The sequence below is a fragment of the Mustela nivalis genome (assembly GCF_964662115.1).
Source record: "Mustela nivalis genome assembly, chromosome: 19".
Taxonomy (NCBI): domain Eukaryota; kingdom Metazoa; phylum Chordata; class Mammalia; order Carnivora; family Mustelidae; genus Mustela; species Mustela nivalis.
The window spans coordinates 4,573,654-4,597,064 of record NC_139038.1 but is presented as its reverse complement, the minus strand read 5'-3'; the positions used below and the strand labels follow the sequence as shown (position 1 = coordinate 4,597,064).

Genomic DNA, 23,411 nt, shown 5'->3' with positions numbered 1-23,411 from the left:
CTCCATCAAATTTGTACATTGAGATCCTAACCCACAAGGTGATGGTGCTATAAGATGAGGTCTTTGGGATGATTGGGTCATGGGGGGGCCCACAACAATGGCAGTAGTGCTCTGATAAAAGAGACCCCAGTGACATAACTCAGAACCCACTTGGTCTGCAACCCAGAAAAGGGTCCGGCACCCTGCTCTCAGACTTCCAGCCTCCAAACCATGAGAAATAAATGTCTGTTGCTCAACGCCATGTAGTACTTCGTTGTGGGAGCCCGAATGGACTGAGAACTAGTTCACATTATTTAAACCAAACCTTTACTTAATCCTCTGCCCAAATCTATAACTATACATGCTGATCACAATAAGCTATGCTAAAAACTAGTATTTCTTTATTTTTAAGATTTTATTTATTTATTTGACAGAGATCACAAGTAGGCAGAGAGGCAGGCAGAGAGAGAGGGGGAAGGAGGCTCCCAGCTGAGCAGAGAGCCCGATGTGGTGCTCAATCCCAGGACCCTAGGATCATGACCTGAGCCAAAGACAGAGGCTTAACCCACTGAGCCACCCAGGCACCCTGAAACTAGTATTTCTGAAGGTTCACTCATTCTGACAAACTCCTTGACTGTGAACCTGAGGGGAAAGATGTAATGGAACGAGATGAGAGACTCGTCCAAAAGTGGGCAGGGGTCACATAGGACTGACAGATGTCATCTGGCATCAAAAATGTGTAGCAAGCAAATCTGGATGAACGCACAGCTAGTCCTAATTTATCTTTTATTATTGGATAGATAGACTGTTCCATCCAATGTCCTATTGTTAGACATTTACTTTGTTGTAAATAAGACCCCAGAATTCATATCTCTGAGGCATGAAAGAGAAAGTAAAAACACAATGTAGGGGAAAAATTGGAAACTTGCTCCCTTTTCACAGAAAGTCAACATTTCCTCAGAGCTATCATCTGGGCCAAATTGGTTTCAATGGAATTATTTCAGCCAAGTCCATGCTTCTGTGACAAACTGGTTTTCCTGAGGTCTGGCCTCCCGCACGTCTGCCTGAGTCATGGCTCTGTGGGGTTGTCAGCTCGTGGCTGGGACCTGAGTGCGTGTACGGCTTCCACCTCATAACTCATGGAAGGCTGACGTGTGGGGCTAGGGAGAGGAGCGTGGGCTCAGCTACTGGATTCCTCAGATCTCCTCATTACACAAGAAATCATTGTGCCTGGACCCATGAGGACAGTAACCTACCTTCCCTTAGGCCGATGACCTCAGGCCTCCATGGCCCTAGGAGACCTAGGGCATCAGAGTGAGGCGGTCTCGCCCCCACACCCACAGGTCTGGATCAAAAGCCTGGATCTAGAAGACAAGCGGTCCCATGAGAACACAACTTCCAGATGGGCCCTGCCCCCGCGACCCCCGACCTGCTCCCTCCTGTCGTCCAGACCCTTAATTCTTTCTGGTCCCAAATCCCCATGACCCTTGCTGCACCTCCTCTCTCTCCCATTGGGCCCCACACCCCAAATCCCTCCAGCCAACCTACCTCTTCACACTCTTCTCGGGACACCCTGGTCCTCCAGTTCATGGATCGTATAAATTGGAATCTCAGTTTGTGGAACAAGGGTCGCTCGGACCGGTTCTTCCCATAGAGGAATGAAAAGATGGCCTGTTTGGGGGCCTGGTTATCCTCTTCCATATCACTGGCCAGGTAGCTGGAGAGAGACATCAGGTGGCTGGTCAGGAGCAGGACGGGAAAGATGCCCCTCCCCCATCTGAGCTCAGCTTCACAGCAACACACAGGTTGCTTATTACCCAGTGTCACAGAGTGCCACTCAGTCATCAATAGGGCATGTCTGGAATATTAGATTGGCAGCTGACTTATCCACAGAGACCTGGCAGGCCAGAAAGAGCTGGCATGATATTTTCAGAGTTCTAAATGAGAAAAACATGCAGCCAAGAATACTATATCCATCTAGGCTATCATTGAAAATAGAAGGAGAGATTAAAAGCTTCCAGGACAAACAAAAACTGAAAGAATTTGCAAACACCAAACCACCTCTACAGGAAATATCAAAAGGGGTCCTCTAAGCAAAGAGAGACCCTACAAGTGGTAGATCAGAAAGGAACAGAGACCATATACAGTAACAGTCACCTTACAGGCAATACAATGGCACTAAATTCATATCTCACAATAGTTACCCTGAATGTTAATGGGCTAAATGCCCCTGTCAAAAGACACAGGGTATCAGAAACGATAAAAAACAAAACCCATCTATATGTTACCTCCAAAAAACTCATTTTTAGCCTGAAGACACCTCCAGATTTAAAGTGAGAGGGTGGAATAGAATTTATCATGCTAATGGACATCAGAAGAAAGCAGGAGTGGCAATCCTTATATCAGATCAACTAGATTTTAAGACAAAGACTATAATAAGAGATGAGGTAGGACACTATATCAACTCAAATGGTATGCCCAACAAGAAGATCTAACAATTTTAAATATCTATGCCCCCAACGTGGGAGCAGCCAACTATATAAACCAATTAATAACCAAATCAAAGAAATACATAAACAATAATACAATAATAGTAGGGGACTTTAACACTCCCCTCACTGAAATGGACAGATCATTCAAGCAAAAGATCAGCAAGGAAATAAAGGACTTAAACGACACCCTGGACCAGATGGACATCACAGATATATTCAGAACTTTTCATCCCAAAGCAACAGAATACACATTCTTCTCCAGTGCACATGGAACATTCTCCAGAATAGATCACATCCTCGGTCCTAAATCAGGACTCAACCGGTATCAAAATATTGGGATCATTCCCTGCATATTTTCAGACCACAATGCTCTGAAGCTAGAACTCAACCACAAAAGGAAGTTTGGAAAGAACCCAAATACATGGAGACTAAACAGCATCCTTCTTCTAAATTAAAGAAGAATTGAGAAAAATCATGGAAACAAATGATAATGAAAATACAATGGTTCCAATCTGTGGGACACAACAAAGGCAGTCCTGAGAGGAAAATATATAGCTGTACAAGCCTTTCTCAAGAAACAAGAAAGGTCTCAGGTACACAACCTAACGCTACACCTAAAGGAGCTGGAGAGAGAACAAGAAAGAAACCCTACGCCCAGCAGGAGAAGAGAAATCATAAAGATCAGAGCAGAAATCAATGAAATAGAAACCAAAAAACAATAGAACAAATCAACGAAACTAGGAGCTGGTTCTTTGAAAGAATTAATAAAATTGATAAACCCCTGGCCCGACTTATCAAAAAGAAAAGAGAAAGGACCGAAATAAATAAAATCATGAATGAAAGAGGAGAGATCACAACTAACACCAAAGAAATACAAACTATTATAAGAACATACTATGAGCAACTCTACGCCAACAAATTTGACAATCTGGAAGAAATGGATGCATTCCTAGAAACATATAAACTACCACAACTGAACCAGGAAGAAATAGAAAGCCTGAACAGACCCATAACCAGTAAGGAGATTGAAACAGTCATTAAAAATCTCCAAACAAACAAAAGCCCAGGGCCAGACGGCTTCCCGGGCAAATTCTACCAAACATTTAAAGAAGAACGAATTCCTATTCTCCTGAAACTGTTCCAAAAAATAGAAATGGAAGGAAAACTTCCAAACTCATTTTATGAGGCCAGCATCACCTTGATCCCAAAACCAGACAAGGATCCCATCAAAAAAGAGAGCTATAGACCAATATCCTTGATGAACACAGATGCAAAAATACTCAACAAAATACTAGCCAATAGGATTCAACAGTACATTAAAAGGATTATTCATCACGACCAAGTGGGATTTACTCCAGGGCTGCAAGGTTGGTTCAACATCCGCAAATCAGTCAATGTGATACAACACATCAATAAAGGAAAGAACAAGAACCATATGATACTCTCAATAGATGCTGAAAAAGCATTTGACAAAGTACAGCATCCCTTCCTGATCAAAACTCTTCAAAGTGTAGGGATAGAGGGCACATACCTCAATATCATCAAAGCCATCTATGAAAAACCCACTGCAAATATCATTCTCAATGGAGAAAAACTGAAAGCTTTTTCGCTAAGGTCCGGAACACGGCAGGGATGTCCATTATCACCACTGCTATTCAACATAGTACTAGAGGTCCTAGCCTCAGCAATCAGACAACAAAAGGAAATTAAAGGCATCCAAATCGGCAAAAAAGAAGTCAAAATATCACTCTTCGCAGATGATATGATACTATATGTGGAAAACCCAAAAGACTCCACTCCAAAACTGCTAGAACTTATACAGGAATTCAGTAAAGTGTCAGGATATAAAATCAATGCACAGAAATCAGTTGCATTTCTCTACACCAACAGCAAGACAGAAGAAAGAGAAATTAAGGAGTCAATCCCAATTACAATTGCACCCAAAACCATAAGATACCTAGGAATAAACCTAACCAAAGAGGCACAGAATCTATACTCAAAAAACTATAAAGTACTCATGAAAGAAATTGAGGAAGACAGAGAGAAATGGAAAAATGTTCCATGCTCCTAGATAGGAAGAATAAATATTGTGAAAATGTCCATGCTACCTAAAGCAATCTACACATTTAATGCAATTCCTATCAGAGTACCATCCATCTTTTTCAAAGAAATGGAACAAATAATTCTAAAATTTATATGGAACGAGAAAAGACCTCGAATAGCCAAAGGGATATTGAAAAAGAAAGCCAAAGTTGGTGGCATCACAATTCCGGATTCAAGCTCTATTACAAAGCTGTCATCAAGACAGCATGGTACTGGCACAAAAACAGACACATAGATCAATGGAACAGAATAGAGCGCCCAGAAATAGACCCTCAACTCTACAGTCAACTAATCTTCGACAAAGCAGGAAAGACTGTCCAATGGAAAAAAGACAGCCTCTTCAATAAATGGTGCTGGGAAAATTGGACAGCCACATGCAGAAAAATGAAATTGGACCATTTCCTTACACCACACACGAAAATAGACTCGAAATGGATGAAGGACCTCAATGTGCGAAAGGAATCCATCAAAATCCTTGAGGAGAACACAGGCAGCAACCTCTTCGACCTCAGCCGCAGCAACATCTTCCTAGGAACAAGGCCAAAGGCAAGGGAAGCAAGGGCAAAAATGAACTACTGGGATTTCATCAGGATCAAAAGCTTTTGCACAGCAAAGGAAACAGTTAACAAAATCAAAAGACAACTGACAGAATGGGAGAAGATATTTGCAAACGACATATCAGATAAAGGACTAGTATCCAGAATCTATAAAGAACTTAGCAAACTCAACACCCAAAGAACAAATAATCCAATCAAGAAATGGGCAGAGGATATGAACAGACATTTCTGCAAAGAAGACATCCAGAGGGCCAACAGACACATGAAAAAGTGCTCCATATCACTCGGCATCAGGGAAATACAAATCAAAACCACAATGAGATACCACCTCACGCCAGTCAGAATAGCTAAAATCAATAAGTCAGGAAATGACAGATGCTGGCGAGGATGCGGAGAAAGGGGAACCCTCCTACACTGTTGGTGGGAATGCAAGCTGGTGCAGCCACTCTGGAAAACAGCATGGAGGTTCCTCAAAATGTTGAAAATAGAACTGCCCTATGACCCAGCAATTGCACTACTGGGTATTTACCCTAAAGATACAAATGTAGTGATCCAAAGGGGCACGTGCACCCGAATGTTTATAGCAGCAATGTCCACAATAGTCAAACTATGGAAAGAACCTAAATGTCCATCAACAGATGAATGGATCAAGAGGATGTGGTATATATACACAATGGAATACTATGCAGCCATCAAAAGAAATGAAATCTTGCCATTTGCGACAACATGGATGGAACTAGAGCGTATCATGCTTAGCGAAATAAGTCAAGCAGAGAAAGACAACTATCATATGATCTCCCTGATATGAGGAAGTGGTGATGCAACATGGGGGCTTAAGTGGGTAGAAGAAGAATCAATGAAACAAGATGGAATTGGGAGGGAGACAAATCATAAGTGACTGTTAATCTCACAAAACAAACAGAGGGTTGCTGGGGGGAGGGGGTTGGGAGAAGGAGGTGGGATTATGGATATTGGGGAGGGTATGTGCTTTGGTGAGAGCTGTGAAGTGTGTAAACCTGGTGATTCACAGACCTGTACCCCTGGGGATAAAAATATATGTTTATAAAAAATTAAAAATAAAAAAATTTTAAAAAAGGAAGGCATGGCTCGGCAGAGACTTCTCCTAGCTTGAGGATGGAGAGGGAACTCAATGGGAAGCCTGAGGGCATGTCCTGTGGGGGAACACCCACACCCACCCCTACCCTTTAGCTAGTTTGTGCACAAACCTGTCTTCCCATAGAGCAAGGCCATATACATCTCTCATGGGCAGGAGCTGACCCTGTTCTATTCTGTAACCATGACTTTCATACCAAATGAGTAATACAGGACTGGGTTCATTGGGTGCATTAATTCAACACGCACTTCTTGAACCTCTCTTCCCATTGCCTCATGTCCTTGGTCCATAAGGTGTACTCTATATGTATTTGTTGAATGAATAAATGATGCTTTTTCTCATGTTCAAGTGCAATACTGATCACCTCCTAGTCCCAACATAACTTAAACCTATGCAAAACAGAAGGAATTCTGCAGTGCTTTGAGAGTGTGGTAATATGTTGACAAGTCCTGCAGGCTTCGAGTCTAATGGGATTGGGGAAGGGGACAGGGGGGTGGAGCGGTGAGTGGATAGGCAATAACCATAGTCCAGAATATCCATGACACTCGGATTTTAACAGAAGTGCTGCTGCGGTGCAGAAGTCAGGGAGGTTGGCGGGGCGGGGAAGGGGGGAGCATCTGAAGATTTGGGAGTTGAAGTTGACCTTGAGGACAAGTTCTTTTCCTCAGGTATAGGTGCAAAATTACCTAGACAGAAAACGCAATATAGGAACAGAGGGAAGTGTCCTTAGAAGGTTGAAACACCAAGGGGATGAGCAAATCGGTCGAAGACGAAAGGGTTGGATCCAATCTCAGAAGCCTTGCCTTGACCCAGACACCACTGGCCCTGGAGAGTGGAGGAGGAGACCAGAGCTTTGAAGGACTTCATGCACCTAGCGCCCGCAGGCTTGGGGACAGTGTTGTAAGACACACCCGCGGGAACACTCACAACAGATCTGTGCTATGTCTTGGGGGCGTGAATCGAGGCATTTGTGCTGGGAATTCGTAGAGGAAAACAATTACTCTTGGTATCGCGGTGGGAAGGGGACAGACGGAGGATCAGGACCGGCTGCTTCGCTAGTCTGTTTGCTCAGGGCAGGGCCGTGTCCGTTCCTTCCTTCTGTCCTCTTAGAAGGGTCTTCTGTTTGCTTCTCCTGGCTGACGTCAGGGATGTTTGTGTTTACAAGGAACAGTCTAAAAAACACTATACTATAATCCCATCGTTTTTATACACGGGGTCAACAGTTTTTCTAAAAAAGTAGTTTAATAAACGGTTACAAATGGTTTAAAAAAAAAAGTAGATGAAAGGTTAGGGTCCCACTTTCCCCCTCCATCCACCCAGGTAGCGAATTCTACTGAGGGATGAGACAAAAATACTCACAGGGCTATGAAGAAATGGATTCGCTGGTACTGCCAGGAGAAGAGGCCAGCACGGCTGAAGTAAGCTATGACCATAGACAGGAGATACTGGCGGCAAGAGGAGAGACAGTGTCAGAGAGAGGTCACATCCTGGGCGAGGAAAACCAGTGGGGGATGGGGACAGGAGGCTGGAGCAGGTGCTCCCGCTTTGACGGACTGGGTGAATTTGCTTATTTGGTGTCAACAGGTTGGTTGCAAACCAAAGAAGTCAAGGGAAGGGTTGATGGTGCTCCCAGGATAGCAAGCTGTGCTGGTCTGAGGGCTTGTCTTCAGGACAGCCGGCCTCTGGAGGGTCTCTGAGAAGCTGGAGCCAAGGGAGCCCCACCCAAGAGCTAAGAGAGAAGGGACTTAAGGTGGCAACAGCCTGAGGGGCACGCCTGGGACTCAGGTCCCAGAGGACCTGCAGGAAACCACGAGGTCCCCAGCGGGAAGTGTTGGCAGGATGAGGTTGGAGACAGGGTTTTGGAGGCATCGCCCTGCCCCAGGACAGATGTTGGAGCAAGAACACATCTGAGTGGAGAACAATGATACCTTGTCGGATACGCTCAGATTTTTGTCCCAGGCCAGAAATTTTTGAATGACAGGATCCTCTGTGAAAAGAGGGCATAGGTCAGGTTGACAAGCAGAATGGGGTTACTGTGGGAGCGTTCCAGGGCAAAGAGGAGAATGATGCCTCTCCTGGGGAACTTCCAGGATGTGGCCAGCGGTGAGGCTGATGGGCAAAAAGGAGCAAAGAACAGTCACCTCCCAGGGAAATTTGGTGGCTTCTGGCGTGGGGAGGCTGAGGGAGCCCACCTGTAAGATTGGATGGGAGGTCAACAGGGACGCTGTCTCATCATGCATGGACATGCCACTGCGGAGACCACAGTCATTCCCTGTCATTTTCTCATCCCACAGTGACATAAGGGTCTAAAGATGGCATGTCATTTCCACACCCCCTGCCCAACTCCACACACACAGCCAAAGACATTTAGAGTTAAAAGGCCAATAAGGGGAACCTGGGTGGCTCCATGGGTTAAAGCCTCTGCCTTCGGCGCACATCATGATCCCTGGGTTCTGGGATCGAGCCCCACATCAGGCTCTCTCCTCAACGGGGAGCCTGCTTTCCCCCTTTTTCTGTCTGCCTCTGCCTGATTGTGATCTCTCTCTCTCTCTCTGTCAAATAAATAAATAAAATATAAAAAAAAAAAAAGCTAAAGACCAATAAGAACTAAGACATCTCAGGAGTGTAACTGAGACCAACCTTTCTCATCCCAAGTACAGACCTTTCTCCAAGTCTCACCTAATCCTCTGTCATTTTTAAGTGTCCCAGTGAGGGATCATTATAGAGTCCTCCAAGGATGGAGAGCTCACCAACCTTCAGAGAATTCTTTTCCACTGGAAAATTCTTTTCCATTGGAAGCTTCTTGAATTTAAAGAGAAAATGGAAGAGGGTTGGAGGAGATCTTCTTACCAAGCAACTTTTTGAAGACCTCGTGGTGTTCAGGGAGCACTGAAGACACCCGTTGTCTCTTCAACTTCATCTTGAGGCCACACAGTGACTCCACGACCCACATGTCCTCAGCGCCAAAACCCGTCTCCTCATCTGACTCATCCCTTCCTCTCTTCCTTGTGGGGGACTCAGGCATGGGGCGGGGGTCTACCCAGGGGGCTGAGTGAAGAAACCAGGCTACAGTATAAGGCTTTTGTCTTTGGAATTCAGCCACCCCTTCTCCCCCTCCAAAAACCCCAACTTCCCCTTCATTCTCTCCAGCCTTCCTGACAATTGACATCTCCCCAACCATGTTTCCATCTTTCTCCTTTGTTGATACACATCTGTCCCCATTCATCTTTGGCACTGTTTCACCAGCCCAATCCTCAAAATTTCATTGTAGATAACTTCTCCCCTGGGAATAATGACATCATTTCCTCTCTTCCTTTACCTCCTCTTTGGACCTCATCTCCTAACCCTCTTTCCCTGCTTCTTGGGTATTCCTTCCATGGTTACAGTTTTGTCCCCAACTCCTATACTTTCCTCCTCCAATCCCCGGCTTTCTGGATCTCTTCTGTCACACACACCCTACTCAGACACTCCTTCCTGACTTTTGTACCCATTCCTCTTTACTAGCCAAGCCTCTCAAGTCCCTTCCTCTTCCTCCTTTCTCACCTGATGGTCCTGGGATTTCATCATCCACCACATTGAATGGGTACCCTGAGGTGCTAGGCTGGGGACTCTGGTCCTCAGACTGGGAATGCGGTTGATTAGGTTGATCATCAGCCATGATTTCTCCCTAGCTCTTTCTGGCCTCCCAGAAACCTGAGACCCTTTCTGGGCAAATTCCGACCGAACACAAGCCCTTGATCCCTTCTCCAAGCTGGGGCAAAGCCAGGAGTGGCGAAAAGGTCTGTGAAGATACAGTTGTCCACCTCTGCTGCCAAGCACCATGGAATCTGGTCCTTCCAATCAGGAAGGTCGGAAGCCTCTGATGTCACAGGTCATTCCAGCCTGGCAACCAGTTTGAAGGGAAACACGTAACTGCCACACTGGTGTCCAGTTTGGGATCTCGAGGTAAGGGCTGTTTCCAGCCACCGACCCAGCCTTGGACCATCCTCCAAAACTGTCCTCGAGGGGTCTGGATCACTCTACTCCTCTCCAGCAGATGCCCGGCTCTCTCCCCTCTTGGCACATGTTGGGCTCTCTCCATTCTTCCTATTCCTAATTCAGGGCACAATCTGGTGGGAGAAGGAGGAAAGAGACAAGGGAATTTGGGATGGGCCGAAACGTAAGAACTTACAAGACAGACATAAGTATGTCAAGAAGGTTCCAGGTACATGGACTTGTTGGATTTAAAAGTTAGTTTAAGGGACACCTGGGTGACTCAGTTGGTTAAGCAGCTGCCTTCGGCTCAGGTCACGATCCATCATTCTGGAATTGAGTCCCACATCAGGCTCCTGGCTCGTCGGGGAACCTGCTTCTCCCTCTGCCTCTGCCTGCCTCTCTGCCTGTGCTCACTCGCTCCCTCTCCCTCTCTCTCTCTGACAAATAAATAAATATTTTTTTTTTAAAAAACGTTAGTTTAAATCGCTTAATTTGGTAGACTTCTTCCGCTCCATGTTTTACTGACATTGTGTTGGGGGTGGGTGTTCAGTGGTGGGGGAGCACTCATGCTCTCCTCTGAGGCATCTCTGAGCCCAAGAGACATTTTGGGAACCTGAACCGGTAGATAACTGTACCTGTGTTCTCACACAATCAGACGGTGTCTACAACTTAAGAAGTCCCTGGACCACCCAAAACCTGCCCCTTGATCGCAATTAATCAGCTCTAGTCTGCATCTGAAATTTGTAAGCCCGTGTATCACTCTCGACCCAGAAACTTCATGACCACTTGTGTATCTTTTGAACAAAATGCCACATGCACAAAAAGGCTAGATGGAAAAATCTCCCGTTTAAGGCAGAATCTGTTTAACCAAGAAGGTGGGAAGCATGCGGTAGCACAGACGCCGTTACGGAGGTCTTGGCCAGCTGTCCATTAACATCAGAGGAAGCCTCTTCCCAACCTCCTCCCTCCTACCTCTGCTTCTCACCTGTGCATCTGAATCTTGCTCACTCTCTCCTTCTGTGTTAAAATAACAGGACTGAAAATTTACCATTTTAACCACTTTTGAGGGTATGGTTTGGTAGCAGTATGCACCTTCGGGTCTCTGCATCATCCTTCTCCAGAACTTTTTCGTCTTCCCTGAAACTGAAACTCTGCACCCACTGAAGGAGAACTCCCCCTTCTCCCCTCCCCCAGCCCCTGGCAAGCACCATTCCACTTTCTGTCTCTAGAGATTGGGCTATTTCAGATAGCTCCTATCAGTAGAATCATGCAGTATTTTATGCGTATGTTTCTGATTTATTTCATTCAACAAAATGTCTTCCAAGCTCCTTTGTGTTATAGTGTGTGACAGAATTCCTTCCTTTTTAAAGAGGAATAATATCCATTCTGTGTGTGTGTATGTTTGCATTTTACATGTTCCTTTCACAATCATAGAAGAACAGTGATACATACATACCATTTTCAGTTTATCCATCCATCTGTTGATGGACGCCAGTATTGAGTCCACATTTTGGGTAAGCCTTGCTTTCGATCCATTGTATGACCTTGGATGAAAAACACATCTTTAATTTAGGATGTGCCTCAAGTTTTATTTTGCACTTTGATCAAACTTACGGATAGCTAAGGAGCCCAGTCCAAGCATAAATAAAGTCAAACCAGTTCACCCAGAAAACCATATGGAGGTTTCTCCAAAGATTTTAAAAAACCAAACGAACAAACCCCAAAAAACCAGAAGTACCATATAATCTGGCACTCTTATGGCCGGGTATACATCCAAAGGAAATGAAAACAGGATATTAAAGAACTATCTGCCCTCCTGTGTTCATTGCACCATTACTCACAATAGCCAAGATAGGAAAACTACCCTCGTGTCCGTCAACAGAGGCGTGCATAAAGAGGATGTGAGGTCCATACACAGGGAGCTGTAGATTGGTATTTGTATAGAGGTGAGAAAGTAGGAAATCCTGCCATTCGTGACAACATGGATGGACCTTGAGGGCATTATGTGGAATGAAATAAGACTGACAGAGAAAGACAAATACTGCGTGGTAACATTTATATGGGAAATCTTAAAAAAACAACAAAAAGTCAAACTCAGAGAAACCGAAGGTTAAAAAAAAAAAAAAAAAGGAGGTTGCCAGGGGTGGGGAAGGTGGAGGAACTAGGGAGAGTCTGGTAAAAAGAAGAAAACTTTTCAGTGAGAAGATGAAGTCTACAGATCTCATATCAGACACAGTAACTGCACACAACATAGCAGGCTCCCCACCGAGCAGAGAGCCCGATGCGGGGCTCGATCCCAGGATACTGAGACCATGACCAGAGCTGAAGGCAGAGGCTTTAACCCACTGCCACCTAGGCACCTCTGGGATTGTTTTTTAGAACAAGGGATGTGATGCGCTAAAGATTGAGGCAAAACCCCAGGATTCACCTCGGCTGCTCTGATTCAAGTCCTCTGTCCTCTTCACGATGTCCCTTCTCCATCTGCTCAGACTCCTGTTGGTAGACAATCTGGAGAACATAAGCCAGTAGTTAGAATACGCTTGTCTAAAAGATGGGGGCGGTGAGGGTGCCTGGGTGGCTCAGTGGGTTATGCCGCTGCCTTCGGCTCAGGTCATGATCTCAGCGTCCTGGGATCGAGGCCCGCGTCAGGCTCTCTGCTCAGCAGGGAGCATGCTTCCCTCTCTCTCTCTCTGTCTGCCTCTCTGTCTACTTGTGATCTCTCTCTGTCAAATAAATAAAATAAAATAAAATAAAATAAAATAAGATGGGGGCGGTGAGAATGGGAAGGTAATGGTTTTGTTACAAAGCAGCACATGCCCTTGTGCAAATCCTCCTGCCTTCAGGGTCCCATCTCTTCAACCTATAAAATAAAATATGTAGATAAGATGACCTGTAAGCGTTCTGCCCATGTTAACATAACCAAGGCAGTGAGGAAGCAAACTGGACAAGACCAGGGACGCCAAGGCTAGGGTAAAATTGTGTGCTTCCGTCCAAGCCCCCTCCCCCTCTTCGTGTGTTGAAGTCCTAACCCCTGGTACCTCAGAACGTGATGTTTTCTTCTTCTTTTTCTTTTCTTTCTTTTTTGGTGGTGGGTTTCTACGGAGGAAAATGAAGGGAAAATGAAGCCTTAGGGAGGACATCGTGATCTCAAGGTCATGAGCCCCAAGCTAGGCAGGGCACTCAGCAGGTAGTCTGCTTCTTTCTCTCTCTCTCTCTCTCTCTTTGTGTCTCCCCCTCTGCCCGCCCCTTGGTCATGCACTCCCTCTCTAAAATAAATATATAACTCTTAAAAAAAAAAAAAATTTGGTACAGAGACTCCCAGGTAGAGAGAAGAGAGTGTGATGATACATAGAGAGGGGACAGTTGGCTACAAGCCAAGGAGAGAGGATGGGACCGAGCCCCCGCAGCCCCCCCAACCCTGCCAAGGAACTAGGCCTGCCCACACCTGGATCTCAGTCTCCCAGCCTCCAGAACTTGGAGACCATTCATCTCTGTTGTTAAGGCCCCTGGGTTGTCTTACTTTGTTGCAGCTTCCCTGTAAATCCATCCAACCAGTATTTTGCATAAGAGGGGATGCAGATTCAGTCACTTCCCTCACACTTCTGTGGCCCCTTCCATTAAAGCAAGCCATGTCCCAAGGCTTCAAAGAAGAACTAATTCTTTCATACAGATTAGAAACTTGAGCGTTCATAGCCTCTGACATTTCCTGGTCACCGTGAATGTGCTAGTTTGGGGGCAAAAAATGGATGAAAGACTTTAAGAGAAGAATGATTCACAAATCTTGAGGATGGCTGCCAGTTATCTTCAGAAAATTGATGTGTTAAAGAGAAACAGGAGCCAACACAGGCAATTACTTAGAAAATTAAGGGCTAGAAAGGCTTCTTCAAGTATGGTGTCAAAACAGAAGAAAAGTAGGAAGAGAAAGTGAGGGTCATCTGCGGGGCTTGCATGGTTAAGCGTCTGCCTTTGGCTCAGATCATAGACCCAGAGTCCGGGGATTGAGTTCCACATCAGGGCTCCCTGCAGGGAGCCTGCTTCTACTTTTGCCTCTGCCTCTCTCTCTCTCTCTCTGTCTCTCATGAATAAATAAATAAAAATCTTTAAAAACATTATGTCCCTATGGCAGAAAATAAAAGTAAAACATTAAGTTCCAAAGGTCAATGACAAATTGGGGGAAATATTTGTACTTAAAACAAATACAAAAAGAGAAAGCTTTATATTTTAAATACTAATAAATGAAGAGATCTTAATGAAGCCACATTAAAAGTTACAGATCTGGGGCACCTGGGTAGCTCAGTCGGTTAAGTGTCTGCCTTTGGCTCAGGTTTTGACCCTGGGGTTCTAGGACAGAGACCAGCATTAGGCTCCCTGCTTAGCGGGTAGTCTGCTTCTCCCTCTCCCTCTGCTGCTCCCGCTTGTGCCCTTTCTCTGTCAAATAAATAAATAATATGTATATATTTTTTAAAGGTACAGGTCCAGGGGCGCCTGGGTGGCCCAGTGGGTTATAGCTCCTGTCTTCAGCTCAGGTCATGATCCCAGGGTCCTGGGATTGAGCCCCATATCAGGTTCTCTGCTCACCAGGGAGGCTGCTCCCCCGCCCCCCCCCTCTACCTGCCTCTCTGCCTATTTGTGATCTCTGTCTGTCAAATAAACAAATAAAATCTTTAAAAAATAAAAAAATGTTGCAGATCTGGCCCAGACAGAATCACAGGGTTCAGATTTGCCTTCCCTGCTTAAAGAAGTTTCTAGGAGGGGGAAATATATGAATATATGAAATGACAGGGTTTAGTCATTTGGAGAGAGGAGTGAGCCCCCAAGAGCTTCCAGTTCACCGCCCAGAGAGTTATCTAGGCTGAGGTATGTGGCAGGGGTCCTGGGGGTGCCCAGGATGTCTCAGTTGCAGGGACAGAGTTGTGTGGTGAGGGGGAAGGAGGCATGACAGCCAGAGTTCACAGGCAGAGAACCAGAGTGGACAGAGAGGCAGGAGGGTGTCCCAATCTTCAGGTGAGCAGGTCAGAGCCTATCGGGGAGACAAGGGCTGGAGGCCAGGACCCAATAGACGGGGCAGGCGGGGGCTCTGCCTGCCTTCCCCAAGGTGCTCAGCATAGCTTCCTTCCTTTACCTGCCGAAAATGGAAAAGAACACAGAAGAAATGTGCCTGGAGGTTTTCCAGTCTCGGGCCTAGGGGAAGTGTGGTCACCTCTCATGAATTCCAGCCTTCTGTTGGTGAGAAGTCTGTTGGTGGGAATTCGGGCACAGACCACACTTGCTAGCAGCAAGAGCTGGGCAGGACTTCCGGGCTACACAGCCACAGCCAGGGCGGACAGAGCAGCTTCCGGAGAAGCACGCCTTTTGTGCAGGATTAGTTTGATGCAACTCCTCAGTGAGAGAAATCAGGAATGGGTTATGTGCCCATCATTAGCATAAATCAGTACTATTACCTTTGGAACGAGTGTTACCTGGAGAAAACTTCCTCTGTGGATTTTGTATGTATCTAAATCTCCTAGAAGCTAAACCATTTTCTTGCTAGCATGGTAACAGGGGATGGTTGTTCTTAAGGACCTGGGAGCCATCTCTTTTTGAAATGTAAACCTCAAGGAAGGTAGTGTCTCTCTGTCACCAGGAGAGTTAAGGCTGGGCCCTAGACACCTAGCTCTGAGCTTTAAGGACCTGTTTGTCAGAAATGGGTAAGTAGTTTTCTTTTTCCTTTGGACAGAGACAACTGGCACGGATGGGCACCAAGATGACAAGGTACATTTAGGATGAACAATGAAAAACTTATAGCAAATGCCGCTGGCAAGTCCTGTGACCCTGAAACAGGTGTATTGTTTTGCTGGAGAACTTCTAGGTAATGGATTGTATCTGCCGAGCTGATTGAAAAGGCGAGGTTCATTTTTCTCCTTGCTGTCTTGTTAGTAGTTCGCCTGTGACATGCAACACAGTCTGGTTTAATGGTTATTTAACAATAGAACAGGGGAGTCTGGGTGGCTCAGTCAGTGGGGGGACTCTTGTTTTCAGTTCAGGACCAGATCTCAGGGTTGTGGGATCGAGTCCTGCATGGGGCTCCACACTCTGCACAGAGTCGACTGAGGATTCACTCTCTAGCTCTCCCTCTGCCCCTCCCCCTGCTCTGTCTCTTTCTCTCTAAAATAAATCTTAAAAAAAAAAAAAAACAATAGCGTGGTTGTCCTTATTTCTATAGTTGCAGAGAGGATTTCTTGGATGGCAGGAGATTTTTTTTTTTTTTAAAGATTTTATTTATTTATTTATTTGACAGAGATCACAAGTAGGCAGAGAGGCAGGCAGAGAGAGAGAGAGGAGGAAGCAGGCTCCCTGCTGAGCAGAGAGCCTGATGCGGGGCTCGATTCCAGGACCACAGGATCATGACCTGAGCTGAAGGCAGCGGCTTTAACCCACTGAGCCACCCAGGCGCCCCGGATGGCAGGAGATTTTACTTTTAATCCTCACCACCCGCTACTGGTTAAGAAGCAATTGGCTAAGAAAAAGATTACATCATCTCACCAAAAAATACTGATAAAGCATCGTCCTTATGGTCCCATTTTTGAAAAATGACATTTTCAGCTAACATACACATAATTCTCTTTGATGCGCAAGATCTCGGGTATCTGGGTTTGTTTGTTTTTTTTGTGCGTGATTTCAGATTGTTCTACAGTTTTCATGCATTCGTTGTATAATCTGGACAAGCTAAGTTTTCTATTTTCTTGCCCTTTCTTGGAGAAACCATGTGCCCATGGATGATAATATCTAATGTCATGACTGGATATTAATTGTAGACCAGTGTTTTAGTGAAACTTGTAATATTTCAGTGATGTGCATACTATACACCCTTTCCTTGTCCTCTCCTGCTGTGGGGAATCTCAGTGCCAACCCAATAGATCTCAGGGCAAGGAAAGGACCAGAGATCCAGGACGTAAACACAGCCCACTACTCGAGGTGACCCCTTTCCTTGATCCCTAAAAGGAGCAAAGGCAAGTGGGAAATCCGGACCCAGGTCCCATAGGTCAAGTCTCAGCTTAGCGCCTCTAAAGCACCAGATAGGGTGGAGACTTTCGAGGCGTCCCCTAACATGTGGGCGCTTGGACTCACGGGAAACAGAGGTCGGGTATTTAACGGGCTCCCAAGTGGGCTCCAACAGGTGCACCACCGCTTCCGTCCTGCGCATGTGCAGCTCGGCCAGTGTGCCTGTTCGCGCACGCGTAGTACTGCCGCGTTGCTCTCGCTTCCTGCCCGTTCCCAGGTCACTGCTCGCCGTGGTTCCCAGGCTTTGGCCTCCGGCGGGCAAGGGTCCCGGGGCCTGCGGGACTGCACGCTGTCCGGTCGCGCCGGCATCCAGCGGGCACGGTGCTGTGCGGGCGCGGCTCCGCGCAGGCCGGGCGGAGGCTCGAGCGGGGACTCTCGAGCTCGAGCCCCGGAGCCCGCGGGCTGGGCCGGAGGGGTCTGGCCGTGGCGGCGGCGACGGAGCAGGGCGGCTCGGCCCGGGCTCGGCCGGTCTGCGCCCGCGGGACGGGGAGGCCCTTAGAGACCGATTCGGGCCCCGGGAAGGTCGTCGACCTGAAGTGAGTTTGCCCGTGGGCCCAGAGCCGGCTCCGCGGGAACGGCGGCCCCGGGAGGTGGAGGAGGAGCAGCCCCCGCCCCGGAGTCCTCGGGAGCCTCGGGGCAGCTCGGCGTGTCCCGACGTGGTAGGTCGTGCGCTTGCGGGTCTTGCGGGGGGCGGGGCGGCGAGAGAGCGCGAGCGGCTGGACCTGGAGGGTTGGGCACTCCCCCGGGACTGGAGACTCGTGGGACTCAACGTTTCCCCAGAGCGCAGGGGGTTCCCGCCCCCCCCCCGACCCCTTGCTCCCCTGGTTCCCTGTCCAGTTTCCAGACGCGTCTTTAAGCGCGCAGGAGCATGTGCTGACCCCGCTGGGTTGTGCCCTGGGGCATCCCCCAGTGCAGGGCTGGACCAGCGTGCGTGGAGGAGTTGACAGGAGGAGACGGCCTGAGATGGGAGGGGGCTTGTTCTGGGTGTTGGCGTCGGGAGGTAGGCATGCTCGCAGGACTCAGCTCCTGGGCCCGGGTTCTGTTCTCTCTGTTACGGATTTTTTTTTTTTTTTTAGTAAAAGATTCTTAAGTGCAGCGATAACGGAGTTAAGTGATCTCATGTAAAAACAAAAGTATGCCTTGATGCACGTTGATCCCACTTCAGAGAGCTGGTGTTTTCTGTTCCTGTGGATACCGTGATGTTCAGCAGTTTGAATAGTCACAAAGAATGCGTGAACAGTGTAAGAGGGTTTTCTTTTCAACATTAATTTAGAGAAGGCAACCTCTTTGAAAAATTAATGGGTGTTTATATTAACCAATGAGAGAAACCTGCTAATCACCTCCTGATATGTGGGAGTGACAACAGCTCTACTCTGATGTTTCTCCTTCTCTCACATTTTTAGACCCTTCTGAGTGTTCACAGGATAGGAGCTTTCTTTGGTGGTTCTCACACAGGATGTTCCCACCTCGGCAAGCTGCATTACCCGTGATTTCTATTATTTCTTCTGCTTCCCTAGGTCAGCCGTTAACAGTCTGTATGCTTTTCCAAGAGCAGCAGAGAATGAACGAATCCCAGGTGAGTTTTCCTGTCTTTGTATATGTTCTCTTGCTTAGCTTTGTAATGCATTTCAGAAGAGTTATATGGATTCAGATTTTATTTATTTGACAGAGAGAGAGAGATCACAAGTAGAGAGGCAGGCAGAGAGAGAGGAGGAAGTAGGCTTCCTGCTGAGCAGAAAACCCGGTGTGGGGCTCAATCCTAGGACTCAGAGACTGTGACCCGAGCCGAAGGTAGAGGCTTAACCCACTGAGCCACCGAGGTGCCCCTGGATTCAGATTTTAAAATGGGAATGTGGAAATAAGAGACAATGTCATGTAAAGTACAATTATTAGGGGGTCATATCAGCACCCAGAGTCTTTTTCTGAGTTCATGTGTGCAGATAGTAGGTTACCTCAGGGCTGTGGGGGTAGAGCAAAAACATGACTGATGTTCCTGACAGTCTCAGAAAAGGAGAGTGCCGCCCGTTACATGATTTGAATTGACTGTTTCGTTACTTGTGGGTTTTCAGGATTTCCTGGGATTTGAGAAAATGTCTTTGTGGGAGTTGATGTAGTTATGGGTTGCTTTTCTAATAACAACCATTAAATATTGCAACATATGGCTCATGCATGTAGCTTATCTAAACCGAGGGCCTGCTGGGTGAGCAAACTTCGGTGATCCAAGAAGACCTGTTTTCATTGTTCCTGTTTGATGCAGGGATAAAAGCTAAGGCTGAGGGAGTGGCCTGCCCATCCTTAAGATGCTTCTGTTACTGTTCATTTGGGTTGTGCAGTAAATAATAAAGCAAAGTATTCTTTTTTTTTTTTTTTAAGATTTTACTAATTTATTTGACAGAGATCACAAGTAGGGGGTGGAAAGCAGGCTCCCTGCTGAGCAGAGAGCCAGATGTGGGGCTTGATCCCAGGATCCTGGGATCATGACCTGAGACAACGGCAGAGGCTTTAACCCACTGAGCCACCCAGGCGTCACAGCAAAGTATTCCTTAGCAAATATATTCTTCCTCTCATTCCCGTTTCAATTCTCAGCATCCCGGTTTCGTCCTCACCCCTCTCCCGAATGTTTTGGTGAAGATTAGCGGTGACGTAATTACAGTCAGATCCATCGGACATCTACTGTTGGCTTTGTTTCTTTCTCCTGCTTTTGTCTTCCTTTCGATTGTGTATTTTTTATGATCCCATTTTACGTCTTGTGTGCGGTTGTTAGCTCTAACACAGTTATTATTTGTGATTGCTTTGCAATTTATTGTATGAAACTTTTAATTCATCACAGTTTATCTTCAGGTAAGGTACCATTTATTGCTTAGAATGTAGGGAGTTTGTGACTTCCATTGCTCCCGCTGGGTCATCACACTGTTGTGTCATTTTACTCTTACAGGTAGAATCAAGCCCATAGGACTAGTGATTTTTAAGCAAATACTTATTTTTTAAGGAATAAGAAAATAGCCTAGCTACCATTTCTGGTACTCTTCATTTCTTTATGTAGATACAGATTTTTATCTGCTCTTACTTTCCTTCTGCCTGAAGGACTTCCTTCAACACCTCTAGTTGTTCTTTTTTTTCTTTTTCAAATTTTTATTTAAATTTTAATGAGTGAGCTTACAGTGCAATATTAGTTTCAAGAGGAGAGGTCAGTGAATCATCCCTTACATAGGACACCTGGTGCTCATCAAAACATCTTCTTAATGCCCATCCCCCATCTAGCCCAACCCCACCCACATCCCTCCATCACCCCTCATCGTGTTCTCTTATGGTTTGATTCCCCTCTCCTCTTTTGTTCCTTCCCATATGTTCATCTGTCTTGTTTCTTAAATCCCATATTTATGAATCATGTGAGTGAAATCGTATGAAATTTGTCGTTTTCTGACTGATTTACTTCGCTTAGCATAATACCCTCTAGTTCTATCGAGGTCATTGCAAATGGTAAGATATCATTCTTTTTGATGGCTGAGTAATAATCCATTGTTTATATACACCACATCGTCTTCATTCCTCAGACGGGGGACATTTGGGCTCTCGCTGTAGTTTGGCTCTTGTGGATCATGCTGCTCTAAACATCGGGGTTCCAAAAACATCGAAGGTTCTCCTTCGAGTCTGTATTTTTGTATCCTTTGGGTAAATTCCTAACCTAGAGTGTCATTGCTGGATTGTAGGGTATTTGTATTTTCAACTTTCTGGGGAACTGCCATACTGTTTTCCAGAGGGGCTGCACCAGCTTGCATTACCCCCAGCAGTGCACGAGGTTCGCCTTTCTCCGCATCCTCGCCAACCCCTGTTGCTTCTTGTGTTGTTGAGTTTAGCCTTTGAGACAGCTGTGTGGTGGGATCTCGTTTTGATTTGTGTTTTGATTTGTGTTTCCCTCATGATGAGTGACGTTGTGCATCTTTGCATGTAAGGCACATGCATTTGGACCTAGGTATGTGTCTTTGGGAAAGTGTCTGTTCATGTCCTCTGCCCATTTCATGACTGGATTATTTGGTTTGGGGATGTTGAGTTTGATAAGTTCTTTCTGGATTTTGGGACACTTTAAGCTGCTGCTGAATCTTTCAGCTCTTATATGTCAGAAAAGTCCTTTATTTTTGCCTTGGCTTTAATTTCAGGGGAGCGGGGCACCTGGGCAGCCCAGTGGTTTAAAGCCTCTACCTTCGGCTCAGGTCATGATCCCAGGGTCCTGGGATCGAGCTCCACATCGGGCTCTCTGCTCAGCGGGGAGCCTGCTTCCCTTCCTCTCTCTCTGCCTGCTTCCCTACCTACTTGTGATCTCTGTCGGTCAAATAAATGGATAAAATCTTAAAAAAAAAAAAATCTTACAGTTTCAGGGGAGCTTTGCTGGGTTTTCTCCTGTACATCAGATGTGTTCCCCTACTGTCTTCCCACTTCCATTGTTCCCAAGAGAAATGTGATGTCATCCTCTCCATTCCTACGTTTGTCCTATGGTTTTTGGTTTTTCTTCTAGATGCTTTTGAACTTTTCTCTTTATCCCTGGTTTTGAGCAGTTTGGTTATGCTGTGTCTTGGTATTGCTTTCCTCCGGTCTCTGTGCTTGTGGGTCATTGAACTTCTTGGATCTGTATTTATGATTTTCATCAACTTTGGGAAATTTTTGACCGTATTCCTTCAAATATTCCCCCCACCTCCCTCCATCTGTCCTCAGCGACTCCTTTTCCGTGTGTGTTACGCAGCTTGAAGTCGTCTCACAACTCACTGATATTCTTTGTTCTCTTCCAATTCCTTTTTCTCTGTGTGTTTCATTTTATAAAAGCTCCTGTTGCTGTTCTTCGTGTTCACTGATCTTTTTTTTGGTGCTGTGTTAATCTAGTCGGGTGTTAACTTTCTCAGACATTGTAGTATTTATCTGTAGAAGTTCAGTTTGAGTCTTTTAAAATGTCTTTCCTGTTCCTACTCAGATGTTTTGAACATAAGGAATACGGTAATAAACTATTTTAATGATCAGTGCCACTTGTAACATCTGGGTCAGTTCTAGGCCCATTTCAGTAGATGTGTCATTTTCTGTGGTGGCTTGTCCTTCCCTGCATGTTTCCCTCAGTTTGTCAACCCTCCTCACCTCTTCTCGGTTCTCCCTCCCTGCTCCAGGGCTGGGAACTCTCAGGGCAGTAACCAGAGGCCTCTCCTTGTTGATATCCTATCTCTGATTCCTGTTCTTCATTGCTGCCCTTTATTGCTTCAAGATCCGTGTCTTAAAAGCCACTGCTTTGAGGGCACCTGGGTGGCTCAGTGGTTAAAGCCTCTGCCTTTGGCTCAGGTCATGATCTCAGGGTCCTGGGATTGAGCCCCTGGGATTGAGCTTACCCCTCTCTCTCTGCCTGCCTCTCTGCGTACTTGTGATCTTTGTCTGTCAAATAAATAAATAAAATCTTAAAAAAGATAATAAAAAAACAAAGCCACTGCTTTGTACATTCTGTTTTTTGGTGTCCTTTCAGGAGGCAGGGTAAATCTGATTGTTACCTGTCTTTGTTGAAAGCAGTCCTAATGCCTGCCTGTATTTTGAATCATAGTTAGAAACTTCCCCACATTGGGTTATAGGAAAATTCACCCATTTTTTTTTTTTCTGTGCGGTTTAATATTTTATATTTAGATCACTGATCCAGTTGGACTTTTTTCTTTCATGGTGTGGAGTATGGATGCAGTTTCATCCATGCCCAAATGACTATAGTTCCTCTAACACTGTTCATTAAAAATCAGTGGATTCTTATAATGTATTATAATATCACAGGTCCTCGTGATATGTCATGTAATCATACAAGTCTACTTCCAGACTTTGTGCTCTGTTCCACTGACCTATCTCCATCCGCATGCTGACACCGAACCCTTTTAATCATAAAGGTTGTGTTTTAAATCTGGTAGGGATTAGGCGCCCTATACAGCTTTTTTTTTTTTTTTTTCGGAGATTTTCCTAGTTCTTGATTTTTTCTGCCCTCATATGAACTATAGTGCCAGCTCTCATAGTTCAAGGAAGAAAGCTTTTGGCATTTTTGTTGGGATCACATTACTGTTAAGTAATTGAGGGCAGAGTGATTTATATCTTAGTGTTGACCCATCCAGGAACAAAGAACATCATTCCTTTTTTTCAGGT

General features: G+C 45.8%; 2 protein-coding genes across 2 annotated transcripts in view; one reads left to right on the top strand and one right to left on the bottom strand.

Annotated features, from left to right (window-relative positions):
* Positions 1-23,411, top strand: part of RBAK (RB associated KRAB zinc finger) — an 813,856-nt gene that overhangs the window by 61,966 nt on the left and 728,479 nt on the right. The gene's annotated exons all lie outside the window — the stretch shown is intronic.
* Positions 1,281-9,270, bottom strand: LOC309854223 (speedy protein E4-like; the record flags this gene model as incomplete). The annotated part of the gene is made up of 5 exons (XM_082713055.1): positions 1,281-1,343; positions 1,528-1,696; positions 7,605-7,690; positions 8,174-8,232; positions 9,096-9,270. The coding sequence occupies 5 exons, from the start codon at positions 9,268-9,270 to the stop codon at positions 1,281-1,283; spliced, it is 552 nt and encodes a 183-aa protein (XP_082569181.1).